Genomic DNA, 13,425 nt, shown 5'->3' on the forward strand with positions numbered 1-13,425 from the left:
CCGAAGACTTCGGTAAAGAGGTTTTAATTGGACTGGAGCAACAATGTTGTCACTCTTTCACCTGCACGAACATTACCAATAATGATTTTTTTAAAGCGCCTTGAGTTACCCATCCAAAGAGATGGAAAGCCTTGATCGATGAACGTACTTGGGTCAGGGATGATCCCCTAGATGCGCAGGCCGTCGAATCACTATATCTTCATCCTGTTGTCGATGAAAGATTTCAATTCCACAAAGAATCAGACCAACAAAAAAGGCTTGACACAACAACATAAAAAAAATCAGACCAACGAGTGAAAATTTATTCTCACAAAACTATGATAATCACTAGATGATGACGAAGAACATAGAGATCTTGAAGATACGAGCCCCCCCCACTTCTCAGCGCCAAGATGGCAGCCGGAGGCGAGGGGACCTAAATTTCTCAGATGGCGACAACGGCGGCACAAGAAACCCTAATTGTTTGTTTAGTTTCTTTTTGCAGGGTAATGTTTTGTTTAGTATGGTCGTTTGGCTGAACCAAGGGGCCTCATCTGGTCTTCCCACGTGCATAAAAAGAAGTCGGTAGAAACTTGAGCCCAAAATGGTAGATGGCTGTCGTAAAACAATCACCGGGTTGGCCGAAACTTTTACCAACTAAACCGATCAAACGCACTGTGGCATTCCTGTGTACTAATATGGCTAAGAGATCAAATAGTTTGGTTTCCTAACTCCAAGAAAACCCAAAACGCCGGTGAGTTAGTTGCAGGGTCGAGCTCGCTTCCTAGCTACCGGTGTTGGACACCCACCATGCCAATTTTTCATCATTTTTATCCTCTGCTGTGGACAGATGGGAGCGTTAGGTGCGGACAACCGCGTCCGCCAGATGCGGATCGGACGGAGTTGCATGCGTTCGGTACTTCCACCAAGACGATGTTGTGCACCACTTAGATTTCCCTTTTCAAGAATATGTTTTCTGAAATTCTACACCATAACTTATAAGTTCATGAATTTTTAGAATATACGATTTTTTAAACAATAATATATTTTATTTAAATCCAACACATAAAAAATCGACCACCTTTTAAATTTTTTGAATACCTTTAAAGTTTATAAATATTTTTAAAATTTCATGATAAAATTCTACTCTTTCGTATTTTATTTCATTTATCTAAACCGAATATAACATTTTTGTATCTAAAAAAAATACAATAGATTCTGAAATAAAAATGGGTCCGGACCATTTTTACTCCACGGTGACCGGTCCTGGGATTTTGGCCAGCCCAGCACAGCGCCGCATCCGCGTTTACTCGCTATCCTGTGCCTTATGTTACAGGATAGGAGCTCTACTTTCTAAGCTTGAACATTTTTCCAGGATATCAGTGTGCAAAAATATAAAATAAAGAGAAACCTAAGAAAAAAGCAAATGCAATAACAGTGAAAAAACCTATTCAAAAACCATAGGGAAAAAACTTTGTTTTCTTTAGGGGTTAGGGAAAAAACTTGTGGGCGCTAAATTATAGTGCTGGCCCAAATAGTCGGCTGCAGGCGAGCTGTAATAAAATTCAGTACCGCCGACGTATAGCCTCTGCAATAGTTGCTCAAAAAAAATGCCCCTGCAATATTTCAAAGTCCCACACTCTATAGTGGGTCGGCCCAGTTTCTCTGTTTATTTTTCAGGTTTTTCGGTGTTCACATTCGTGCGCTGCTTTTGGTGTTCCCGTTTTTCTGTGCCTCCTTTTTCTTTTTTCTTTTTCCTCCTCATTTTGGATTTTACTATTTTTTCATTTTCCTATATTTTCGTTTGAAAATTCAAAACTTTTAAATTGGAAAATATTTTTTTAAAATTGACGAACTTTTCCAAAGCATATGAACATTTTTTTAATTCTTCAACTTTTTTAATATCCGTCAATATTTTGTGATTTTTTTATTTTTAAATATATTTTTCTTAATGAAAGCTTAAAAAAATTATCAACATTCTTTGAATGCACATCATTTTCAGAAATATGTTATTTTTAAATCTACTCCATAATTTAAAGGTTCATGAATTTTTAGAATATAAAGATTTTTTAAACACGAAAATATTCTATTGAAGTCGAACATTTGTAAAAATTTGACCACCTTTAAATTTTTGAATATTTTTAAACTTTACAAATTATTATAAAATTTAATGGTAAAATTCTACTTCAGTATTTTATTTCATTTATCTAAACCGAATATAACAATTTTTTATCTGAAATAAAAAATTCCAATAGACTCTGAAATAAAAATGGCCCCGGGCAATCTTTGGTCCAGGGTGAGTGGTACCTGGGATTTTGGCTAGCCCAGCACAGCGCCGCATCCGCGTTTACTCGCTATCCCACGCCTTATGCTACAGGATAGGAGCTCTACTTTCTAAGCTTGAACATTTTTATTTTGTCAAAACAAGCAAACCCTCAAAACAAATGTGAACGAAGAAGTAGCGACATTGTAGTTGTACTTCTGTTCGACAGGTCTGGAACTTGGGAGATCGCCTTAATTAGGGCTATGATCGCTGTTAATTTTTTTCCCAACGATGCATCCCCCCTATGATCGCCGTTATAAAGTTAGCTCGGATGTTCTTTTGCCTTAATGGAGAATGCGCAACGCCCAGGAACTCAGAAATGAAGATCATCAAGCCATTTCTACCGTGCGGCACCACTTTGAAGATATCCTGCTCTTGTGCTAATCCTTGCCCAAAGAACAGTAGTAGAGTACATCTGACCTCAACACTTAGCAGAGATTAGCACCATGGATAAATGGACCTCGAGAGACAGGAGCAACAACAGAATGGGAAACCACACACAGAGATCCAGAGCCGAGTCCTGCATCTGCTGCTAGATTTTGGGTTCTTCTTTAGTGTGATGATTTGTTGAGGAGCATACACACATCACAAGAGCGTTATGATCCAAATTCCTTGAAATTCTTGTGGTGCAGATCGGTGGCGTATCGTGTCGGCAGGAAGACCACGGGCGAAAAGCTTTCCGGCCATGCTGCATAATGCAGAGATACAGAACAGAACAGCACAACCAGACACTCTTCCAGGAGCCAAAACTTCTCTTTCGTTCAGCAGCCAACAATCTCAGGAAGCAAATGACCCAGTTCACACAAGTAAATTTCCTCTTGATTTCTTCCATTACGCATCTAATTAATCCATACCATATCAACATAACAGCAGCAGCAGCAGCCGCCGCCCGTGGATGATACACAAGTAAGAACAGAGAAAGATGGCCAAAATTATCAGTCTATTTCCCGTGGATTACATGATGATATGATGATGATGAGCTTATTCACATTATCACATAAGGCAGAGTATCAGATATTCAGAACTTGAGTGGTAGTAAAACGGAGACCAAAAATCCAATTCTATCGAGATAGTAGAAGAAGCACTTCGCAGTAGGCAGCCGCGCCGCCGCGGTTAATCCGGGAGCGGGAAGGGGGAGGGAGGTGACGCATCCGAAGCAGGCGGGAGGCCGATCAGAGGCGGAGCAGCGTGTCGCAGCGCCAGTCCATCTCGTCGGCGGCGGCCGCGGGGTCCGGCAGGTTCAGATCGAAGGGCAGCGAGGACGAGGAGGGGCGCGGCGGCGCGGCGGCCTCGTCTGCGGCGGCGGCGGCGCCCCCCGACGCGCCGTCCTCGCACACCGCGGACGAGGAGGAGCCGCAGTAGCTGCGGCAGTCCTCCTCGACGGCCGGGGCGCCGATCGCGGCTGCGGCGGCGCGGAAGAGGACGCTGGTGGGCGGGACGTTCCCGCCGCTCCAGGACTCGATCGTGCTGCTGTGGCTAGACGTGGCCGCCGCGGCCATCGCCGCCGGCGCGGCGACGGGGGCGGGGGGCGCCGCGCGCGGCGGCGCCGCGGCGGGGGAGGCGGGGAAGTTGGTGCGCGCGGCGGCGCCGCGGAGGTTCCTGGCGGCGGCGTCGTAGGCGCGCGCGGCGGCCTCGGCGGAGTCGAAGGTGCCGAGCCAGATCGGGGTCTTCTTCGCCGGGTCGCGGATCTCGGCCGCGTACCGGCCCGACGGGCGCCGCCGCACCCCGCGGTACCTCACCTCCTCGCCCTCCAGCCCCGGCCCCGGCGGCGGCCTCGCGCGCCGCATCGCGTCGCCTCGCCTCCCTCGGCGGAGCCTGGGTCTCGCTCGCCTCGTCTGGTGTGGTCTCTCTCGTCTCGCGCTCGCTCGGCCTTCCCTCGGCGACTCCACCGTGCGCGCCTTGTTTGTGTGTTTGGTCGGCAGGCGGGCTGGCCGGCTGACGCGGCGGGCCCGCCCACGACCGGGCGTCGCGTCGGTTTGTTTATGATTATTATTCCATTCCAATTCCAATCGACCGCGTCCACGTCCCCGTCCTCCTCGGGTCGGGTGAGGTTGGGGTTGGGGTCGGGTCGTCACCTCCCCCTCCCCGCACCGCGTTCCCGTCCGGCGTCAGCGCGACGCGTACCCCCTCTCCCGGCCGCTGGTAGACTGACCGTCTGTCTGGTGGACGGATTTTTTGGAAAAACCTTTCTGTGATGGACGGATGGGTGCGGAATCGCGGTGGTGGGCACGGTCGGCAGTAGCGCCGTCGGCCACTAGCGGGGCATATTCGCCGACGCTGCCGCCTCGGCTGCCGGTGCGTGCCGTGCGGTCGATCTTTGGTTGCGCCGTTTATTTTATTTATATATTTACGGGACGGGATTTTAAGCGCACGATTCGTGGATGAGATTGTTGGGAGCCGACACAGCGACACATGGTAGCAGGTAGCGTCTGCTCTGCTGCCACACATGGATTTCTTCAGGAAATGGTTCTTCCTTCTAAACTTCATTTCTGCATTTTTTAAGCCGGCCAATCCATGTATGTTTCTGCCAAAATCACCCCAACAAACACAAGTCCTACTATAGTGCCTATTCATCCTGAATTCTCCCACCAAGTATCTATTCCAAACAGTTGTCAAAGATGCATAGGCTGCGGCAGTACAGCACTGAAGACAAAAGGAAAGAGTCAATGCATCTCTGAACATTGTGTTACACGTTTATCACTTTTCCCACACAAGGGCATGGGTCTCTCACGCTTGCCTACTTCCATCATGAGTCATGGCAGACGAGCAACACTAGAGGAACAAGTCGCAACTGACGAGAGGTCAGCAACAGGTTCACTGGTAAGGGTTGCTGAAGTTCTTGAGGAGGTCCGGGATGTCGTGCGCGAGCATGTCGTCCACGGCCTGCACCATCTTGGGCTTCATCTTCTCAAACTTGTCGATGCTGTACCCGGCCAGCACCTGCTTGAAGTGCTCCACGTCGGGGAAGTCGCCCGCCGGAAGGTGGTACTCCCTCTGGACCTGTTTCCAATACATCTCAGGCGTCAATGGTGCGGGCACAGTGTGCAGAAAGGAGGCAGTTATGAATCAAGATGCAAGCAAATGAACACCATGTATCTGAAATTCATTTGATTTCGCTGTGCGGTGGAAGAAGGATCTAACGAGTGGATCTTGGGACCATGTTTTGCATGGAAGTACCTTTGCAAACTCATCTTGTAAGTTGTCGATGAGTCGCTGTTGGGCCTTGGCTTTCCCCATCATTGCAGGCATCTCCTTCTTCAGCTGGCCAATTATGTAAGCATGGATCTTCGCAGCTCTAGCACGCTTCACAAACTCATTGACCTACGCATGGAAATGGCGGGCCAGTCATATTGAAATTCTGCAGTCCATATAAGGATTCCATACATAATTACATTCTGATACATTATTACTTACCCGGCGATCACAAGCCTTCTTAGGTATGTCTTTCAGGTCAGCAAGGAGATCCTCTTGCTCTTTCTCAAACAATTCCTTTCCAATTGGCCCAACAGCTGATTCATTCACAGGTTTGTCATTAAACGACCTGCAAATATTAACTTCGACGTGAGTTCAGGTTACGATGCAAAAATATGAACACACAGTCAGTCCTACACCTGGTGCTGGATTCACAGTTTCACACTACATTTTGGTCTTCAAGAATATGCAGATTTTTTTCTTTGATAATATACTAGAGCTGTACAACCTTCAGACTCCAGAAGTAAGATTACTAAAGCGTTAAAGCATTATAGAGAAGAGGACTATTACCCAATGTAGACACGCATAACCTCAGGGGTGTTTAGAACTTTCCCAAGAGACCACATCAGCGCACCGTACACTCTCATAAGCTGCAGCACACATAAGGGAAAATTTTGGTTTCATATAATCATGTGTGCCGGGTTACACCTAGGGAAAAAAAATAGCAGGAACTTACAAGTAGATTGCAAGAAAAACATATACCTGCTGAGTGTCAACTTGGTCTGCCTTGTTAAGCACCACACGTATTTTGTCTTCATTCCCCCGTAAAGAAGAAATGACACGCTTGAATTCATCACTGATATCGAGCTTGTGAGGATCAAACAATAGAAGAATAACATCGCACTTTGCAGCAAACCATGAAGTTACACCAGTGAAATCATAACTACGCTGGGTCCTTTGCTTTTCACCAGAGAGAACACCAGGAGTGTCGACAAAGGTGATATGATCCAGTAGCTTCAAAAAACAAGGCAGCTATCAGTGTCTGAAATGATTGTTTCACATGTATTAGTATCTCAATTAATGCTTACAGGGTGTGGCATCTGAGAGCATTCAAACTTTGATAGGAATGCACCCCCAAATGTCGTAAGACCATTGAAAGGCATATCGGCTTGGACTGCAATTGTATTGCCAGGAACAGTCCTTTCATCAGATCCTGACTGATGTGGGGAAAAATATAAGAGATCAATGGGATAAATACGAGTACATTAACAATAGATGCAAATAGGGAATGCAAATTGATAAGATTTTTATGTCAAATGTCAGCCACAAATCCTGTCTCAAAAAAAGTGCATAAATATTTTACACATGTGCATTAAAACTCTAGCCACCAAAGGAATTTTTTAATGAAAAGTGGGATAAACAAAACAGCAGTTGTCTTCTGTGTCCCATTGTATTTCAGCAAACTACGAACATAACACCGTCGTGATAAAAAAACTTCTCAAACTCCTGGGTTATTACCAAGTTATGTGTTTATTAACAGCTCTCATCAATTCATGCTTTTGCTGACAGAAACAAAAGCAACTATTAAATCCTCACATCATGCTACAAAATTGATGAAGCTGGGCAGAACAGACTCTACTGTCATTGGTCCATATCTGTATGCCATCTTTGTTTCTTACAAAAGAAAGAGCTGATGTTTTCCAATCAACATAAATAATTCAGTTAACACTGAAAAGCAAGCATTCCGAGTAAATATGCTCAAGCAATAATCATCTGAAAAATCTCTTATCCTTGCTGCATGTACATAAATACTCATGCAACACTTACCATCACAACTACAAATCTGTCAGTAGTGGGCTCTGGTCCAATATGAGCTCCTGCATTTCAAAAGGCCAATTAAAGTTGCAGTCTGATGTTATAGAGAAACGTACCAACAAAATAGATGGTGTGGCTAAAAATGGAACTCAGGTTTTCTGTATTAAATAAAGCCCCAAACCTGGAAAGTTTGATTTCAACAGGTGCTTAATGAATGTTGTTTTCCCTGTAGAATATTGACCCAAGAGCATAACCATTGGCTTCGCATCGAAGTCACTGTTCGTCTGAAATATGGAAGAATAAATGCAATGACACGAAAGTAGTGACTCAATAACACACTCAGGATGAAAGAAGATGGGGTCGAGAACATTGTGATCTGTAAATCATAAGGAAACTAGGGTTTAAACAGAAGTCTGTACCAGCAATGGAGAGGCAAAATCATTGAACCGGTATGCAACTTCTAAAGGCTTCAGTTTTTCGATGTACAGTCTTTTCAAGCCATCAATTACAGAAGTAACAGCAGTCAGAGGCGTTTGAATCTACAAAGCACCAAAGAAAGAAACTGCTGTGAATACATGCTCTAATTGACAAAGACAGCTTGTTACAGTGGTTTAGTTAATAACAAAGAGAGAAAATTAATATGTGGTGCAATGACAAAGTTACTGAAAATGGAAAGATTGCACATAAGTAGAGTACCTTCTTTGCAGATTTGGAACTGAACCAGCTGTTTGTAGAAGGTGCTTGCACCTGAGGGGTGCCTGAACACAACAGAAATGATTAGCATCATACAGGACTTTATTATCATGATTTACCATGGGAAAAGGGGGCAGACTGATTACCATTTTCTTGTGGGCGAACTACATTCACAATAGCCATTGATCTCTAAAAAAGAAATACCCATTACAAAATACCATGTTAGTGTGAGAGGCGATAAATGCAATTGAATGACACAGGATAAGCTGCACATCTAATAAACTTACAGCAAGCAGTTCATCAAGACCTTTCATCCCAGGAGGATCCAAGCTACTCAGATCTGCAAAATCAACCACAAGCAATCCAGCTCAAACATCACATACAGATGAACTCAGCAGAAATAAAAACAGATGAGGCGCAGTTCACAGTCCACATCAATACAAGGTACCACCAACCTTCACGCTTGAGACTGTCCTGGGTGATCTCATTGCCCGCTTGAGCCAGAGACACGAGCTGCAGATTGCAACAGGCGAAACCATCAAGACGGCACAGTCACATCTTCTACTACCAGCAGCACAGACTAGCGAACCAGATATGACGCGCCTAAACGGAGAGGGCAAGAGTGGGCAAACCTGCATCGCGGCCGCGAACTCGCCGAAGCCGAGGTACCCCTGCCGCTTGGAGTCAGCAATCGCCCAGACCTTGAATCGATCGACAACGGACTAGTTAGACTCCCATTCACCAGCGGCAAAACTCGGGGTTATCGGCGGCCTGTTCACTCACCTGCTTGAGGTCGGCGCGGGAGAGGCCGGACATGGCGAAGAACTTGGTGGCGTCGGCACCCGTGACGCGCCCGTCTCCATCTGCAGGGACAGCCGGGGACGCGGCCACCAGGGAATCAGCGAAGTGTCGGCCATCCCCTCCCAATCCTTAGATTTGGGGGGCGCTGGTGGTGGGAACCGCGAAGGTTGCGAGAGCACGCACCTGGGTCAGCGATGGCGAACCAGTCGGCGTAGATCCTCTGGTGCTCCTTGGAGCAGCCCACGGCGGCGGCGGACCGCGCGATCTCCATCCACGGTCTCCCTCCTCGCGTCGGCGGCGGCGGCGGCGGCAGCGGCTGACGCGAGCAGCAGCGGCAGCAGGAGTGGACAAACGGAAACCTCACGGGGTGCGGGTGCTCGTCTCTTCTCCCCCTTTTGGGCGTGGAACGGGGATGCATTTGAAATCGGGGACCCCCCACCCCTGCCCTACCGAGCACGCGCCCCTGCGAATTTTTTCAGTTTCTTTAATGGGGCTGGACGCTCCCCTTTATTTTAGGGCTGGACCGGTGCTCGGAATTATTGTTTCGAATGGAAATTTCTTTCGAATGAAATGGTGTTCGGCCCATATGACTAGACCAGAAGGCCTGTTAGGTCAGTTGTGGGTTGTTTTTTCTTTTCATCCGGGCTGAACGTATGAACGGCAGAATGGTAAAATGGCTCCCCTAACCAAAAAAAATAGAAAAAAATAGAGTGGAGAATCCAAACACCGAGACAAGCAGAACATAGTGGAGGCGGTTGTGAATGTTAAGGTCCCCTCAAAACTAAAAAACTTTGCATGGTGTTTGGTGAGGAATTCTATTCGTACATGTTTAGGCCTCCTTCGGTTCATAAGATACAAAAATAATAGAAAAACATTTCGCATCTACATGTCGGCCCAAACTTGGGCCGGTCGCCTCGCTAGCGACGCGAGCACTGCGGGGCCACACGTACCATGCAACTTGTCCAGCTGAGCCGTCCCATTTGCTTCTTATCCTCTTGCCCTTTTTATCTCTCTGCTCCAGCGCCTTCTTCTTTCTCCCGAAACGCATCTCAGCTGGGAAAAGCACCCAACACCATGGCCATGGACAAGCTGCCGTGATTTCCTTCCACCTTGAGGCGCCACACTCAGTGACAAATCAGGGGTCACGGGAGCTGCAGCCAGCGATTGGCAGAGCTGTAACCAGAAGTTGGTCGAGCTGCATCCAGCGACGCCGCCCGGCGGTGAGCTGCAACCGTGCAGCACTCAGTCGCGCTCTTCGACGACGAAGCTGTAACCGTGCACGTCGGAGCTGCAACCGGCGTTTGGGAGAGCTGCAAGGGTTGGCTGATTTGGGATGCAAATTTTTGCTGGAACTGGGACACCAACTATTGGTGCGACAAAAGCTTCAACCATTGTGTAAAATAGCTTCAATCGGCGAAGGAGAAAGCTTCAAACTCATGGGAAAAAGCTTCAATGGGTGTGGGAAAAAAGTTTTAACAATAGGGAAAGCTATGACCGGCGTGAAAAAGCTTCAATCGGCGAGGGAGGAAGCTCCAACCATGGAAAGCTTCGGTCGATGTGGAAAAAAGGCTTCAAACGGTGGGAAAAGTTTCAACCGGCGCAAAAAAAGCTTCAACCGGCGCAACATGCTGACGATGGTGCGAGCCGCGGGCGACGGCATGGCGGTGCTATGACGGCAATGGGTGAGCTGGGGGGCAAGGTGTTGCAACCATCAATCGACGGAGGTACCAACATCCATGTCGGAGTTACAAGCGGGGCGAGAGAGGGGCAAGCGGGCGAGGGGAGGGGCAAGCGGGCAGTGGGAGGAGGGGGGCGAGGGCGTACCTGCGTCTGGCAGGCGGCAGAGCTGCATATGAAGAGCACGGGGCGAGCGCGAGGTGGCCGGCGAATGCCGCGAGCCGTCCTTTTTTTCAAGCGTGTGTGGGGACGGAGGAAGACGACGCGCCTAGCCTGTGCGCTAATCGGGGCCCTTAAAGCACGCTCGATCGAACGCTGGGCAGCCGATTGGCCGAAATTTTGGCCGGTGCGCCGGCTCTTAGCAGTGCCCAAAATAATAGGCATACGAAAGTCATAGGAAATGAGATAACAAGTATCTCAGATTCTATGAATAGAAAAAGGAAAAGAGATGTCACTTAGTTCACATCATATGATTTTTTTCATTGAGTCTGGGTTAATGTTTATTTTGAAGGAAATATGCCTAGAGGCAATAATAAAGTTGTTATTTTATATTTCCTTATATCATGATAAAATGTTTATTATTCATTCTAGAATTGTATTAACCAGAAACTTGATATATGTGTGGATACATAGACAAAACACCGTGTCCCTAGTAAGCCTCTACTAGACTAGCTCATTAATCAAAGATGATTAAGTTTCCTAACCATAGACATGTGTTGTCATTTGATGAACGGGATCACATCATTAGGAGAATGATGTGACGGACAAGACCCATCCGTTAGCATAGCATATTGATCGTTCAGTTTTATCGCTATTGCTTTCTTCATATCAAATACATATTCCTTCGACTATGAGATTATGCAACTCCCGGATACCAGAGGAATACCTTGTGTGCTATCAAACGTCACAACATAACTGGGTGATTATAAAGATGCTCTACAGGTATCTCTGAAGGTGTTTGTTGGGTTGGCATAGATCGAGATTAGGATTTGTCACTCCGAGTATCGGAGAGGTATCTCTGGGCCCTCTCGGTAATGCACATCATAATAAGCCTTGCAAGCAATGTGACTAATGAGTTAGTTATGGGATGATGTATTACGGAACGAGTAAAGAGACTTGCCGGTAACGAGATTGAACTAGGTATGAAGGTACCGACGATCGAATCTCGGGCAAGTAACATACCAATGACAAAGGGAATAACGTATGTTGTCATTACGGTACGACCGATAAAGATCTTCGTAGAATATGTAGGAGCCAATATGAGCATCCAGGTTCCGCTATTGGTTATTGACCAGAGAAGTGTCTCGGTCATGTCTACATAGTTCTCGAACCCGTAGGGTCCACACGCTTAACGTTCGATGACGATTTTGTTTTATATGAGTTATGTGAGTTGGTGATGAGATCACGGACATGACGAGGAGTCTCGAAATGGTTGAGAGGTAAAGATTGATATATAGGACGATGGTATTCGGACACCGGAAGTGTTCCGGAGGGTACCAGGTACATATCGGGTCACCAGAAGGGGTTTCGGGCACCCCCCGCAAAAGATATGGGCCTTATGGGCCAAGAGGTAAAACACACCAGCCACAAAGGGGCTGATGCCCCCCCCCCCCGCGCACGCGCATATGGGCTGGCCAAATTGAGTAGAAAAGGGAAGGAGGAAAGGAAAAGGGAATAGGATTCCCCCTTCCCCCTCTTCCCTTCCTACTCCGAATAGGAATAGGAAAGGGGGGAGCCCGAATTGGGAGGACCCCAAGTAGGATTCCTCCTACTTGGGGCGCCCCCTTTGCTGCCTCTCCTCCCCTCCAACCTATATATATGTGGGGGAGCCACCGCTAGAACATATATCAATAGTTGTTAGCCGTGTGCGCCCCCCCTCCACAGTTTACACCTCCGGTCATATTCACGTAGTGCTTAGGTGAAGCCCTGCGCGGATCACTTCACCATCACCGTCACCACACCGTCGTGCTGACGGAACTCTCCCTCAACACTTTGCTGGATCAAGAGTTCGAGGGACGTCATCGAGCTGAACGTGTGCAGAACTCGAAGGTACCGTACGTTCGGTGCTTGATCGGTCGGAATGAGAAGAAGTTCGACTACATCAACCGCGTTGTCAAACGCTTCCGCTTTCGGTCTATGAGGGTACATGGACACACTCCCCCCCCTCTCGTTGCTATGCATGTCCTAGATAGATCTTGCGTGAGCGTAGGAAATTTTTTGAAATTGCATGCTACGTTCCCCAACAGTGGCATCCGAGCCAGGTCTATGCGTAGATGCTATGCACGAGTAGAACACAAAGAGTTGTGGGCGGTGATCGTCATACTGCTTACCACCAACGTCTTATTTTGATTCGACGATATTGTTGGATGAAGTGGCCCGGACCAACCTTACATGACCACGTTCATGAGATCGGTTCCACCGACAGACATGCAACTAGTTTTGCATAAAGGTGGCTGGCGGGTATCTGTTTCTCCAAATTTAGTTGAATCGAATTTGACTGCGGCCGGTCCTTGTTGAAGGTTAAAACAACAAACTTGATAAATCACCGTTGTGGTTTTGATGCGTAGGTAAGAACGGTTCTTACTAGAAGCCCGTAGTAGGGCTTGTTGTGATGTGGCATGGTCAAGACATGATGTGATATACGTTGTTATATGAGATGGTCATGTTTTGTAAAAGTTATTGGCAACTAGCAGGAGCCTTATGGTTGTTACTTTATTGTATGAAATGCAAACGCCATGTAATTGCTTTACTTTATCACTATGCATTAGCGATAGTTGTAGAAGCAATAGTTGGCGAGACGACCATGACCCTACGATGGAGATCAAAGTATCAAGCCGGTGACGATGGAGATCATGATGGTGCTTTGGAGATGGAGATCAAAGGCACAAGATGATGATGGCCATATCATGTCACATATTTTGATTGCATGTGATGTTTATCTTTTA

General features: G+C 47.0%; 2 protein-coding genes across 2 annotated transcripts; both read right to left on the bottom strand.

Moving 5' to 3' along the window:
- Window positions 1–3,105: 3,105 nt before the first annotated feature.
- On the bottom strand, window positions 3,106–4,265 carry LOC123143899 (ethylene-responsive transcription factor 3). Its single transcript, XM_044562894.1, has one exon. The coding sequence runs from the start codon at window positions 4,087–4,089 to the stop codon at window positions 3,475–3,477; it is 615 nt and encodes a 204-aa protein (XP_044418829.1). The 5' UTR covers window positions 4,090–4,265; the 3' UTR covers window positions 3,106–3,474.
- A 570-nt stretch (window positions 4,266–4,835) lies between these two features.
- LOC123143900 (EH domain-containing protein 1) lies at window positions 4,836–9,254 on the bottom strand. Its single transcript, XM_044562895.1, has 16 exons — window positions 8,987–9,254; window positions 8,786–8,865; window positions 8,635–8,703; window positions 8,458–8,515; window positions 8,290–8,342; window positions 8,149–8,191; window positions 8,006–8,067; window positions 7,729–7,848; window positions 7,491–7,593; window positions 7,322–7,371; window positions 6,583–6,711; window positions 6,257–6,508; window positions 6,065–6,144; window positions 5,717–5,843; window positions 5,480–5,623; window positions 4,836–5,302 (listed from the first exon to the last, which is right to left on the bottom strand). The coding sequence occupies exons 1-16, from the start codon at window positions 9,219–9,221 to the stop codon at window positions 5,117–5,119; spliced, it is 1,791 nt and encodes a 596-aa protein (XP_044418830.1). The 5' UTR covers window positions 9,222–9,254; the 3' UTR covers window positions 4,836–5,116.
- Between the last annotated feature and the right edge of the window lie 4,171 nt (window positions 9,255–13,425).

The sequence above is a fragment of the Triticum aestivum genome, chromosome 6D (genome assembly GCF_018294505.1).
Source record: "Triticum aestivum cultivar Chinese Spring chromosome 6D, IWGSC CS RefSeq v2.1, whole genome shotgun sequence".
NCBI lineage: Eukaryota > Viridiplantae > Streptophyta > Magnoliopsida > Poales > Poaceae > Triticum > Triticum aestivum.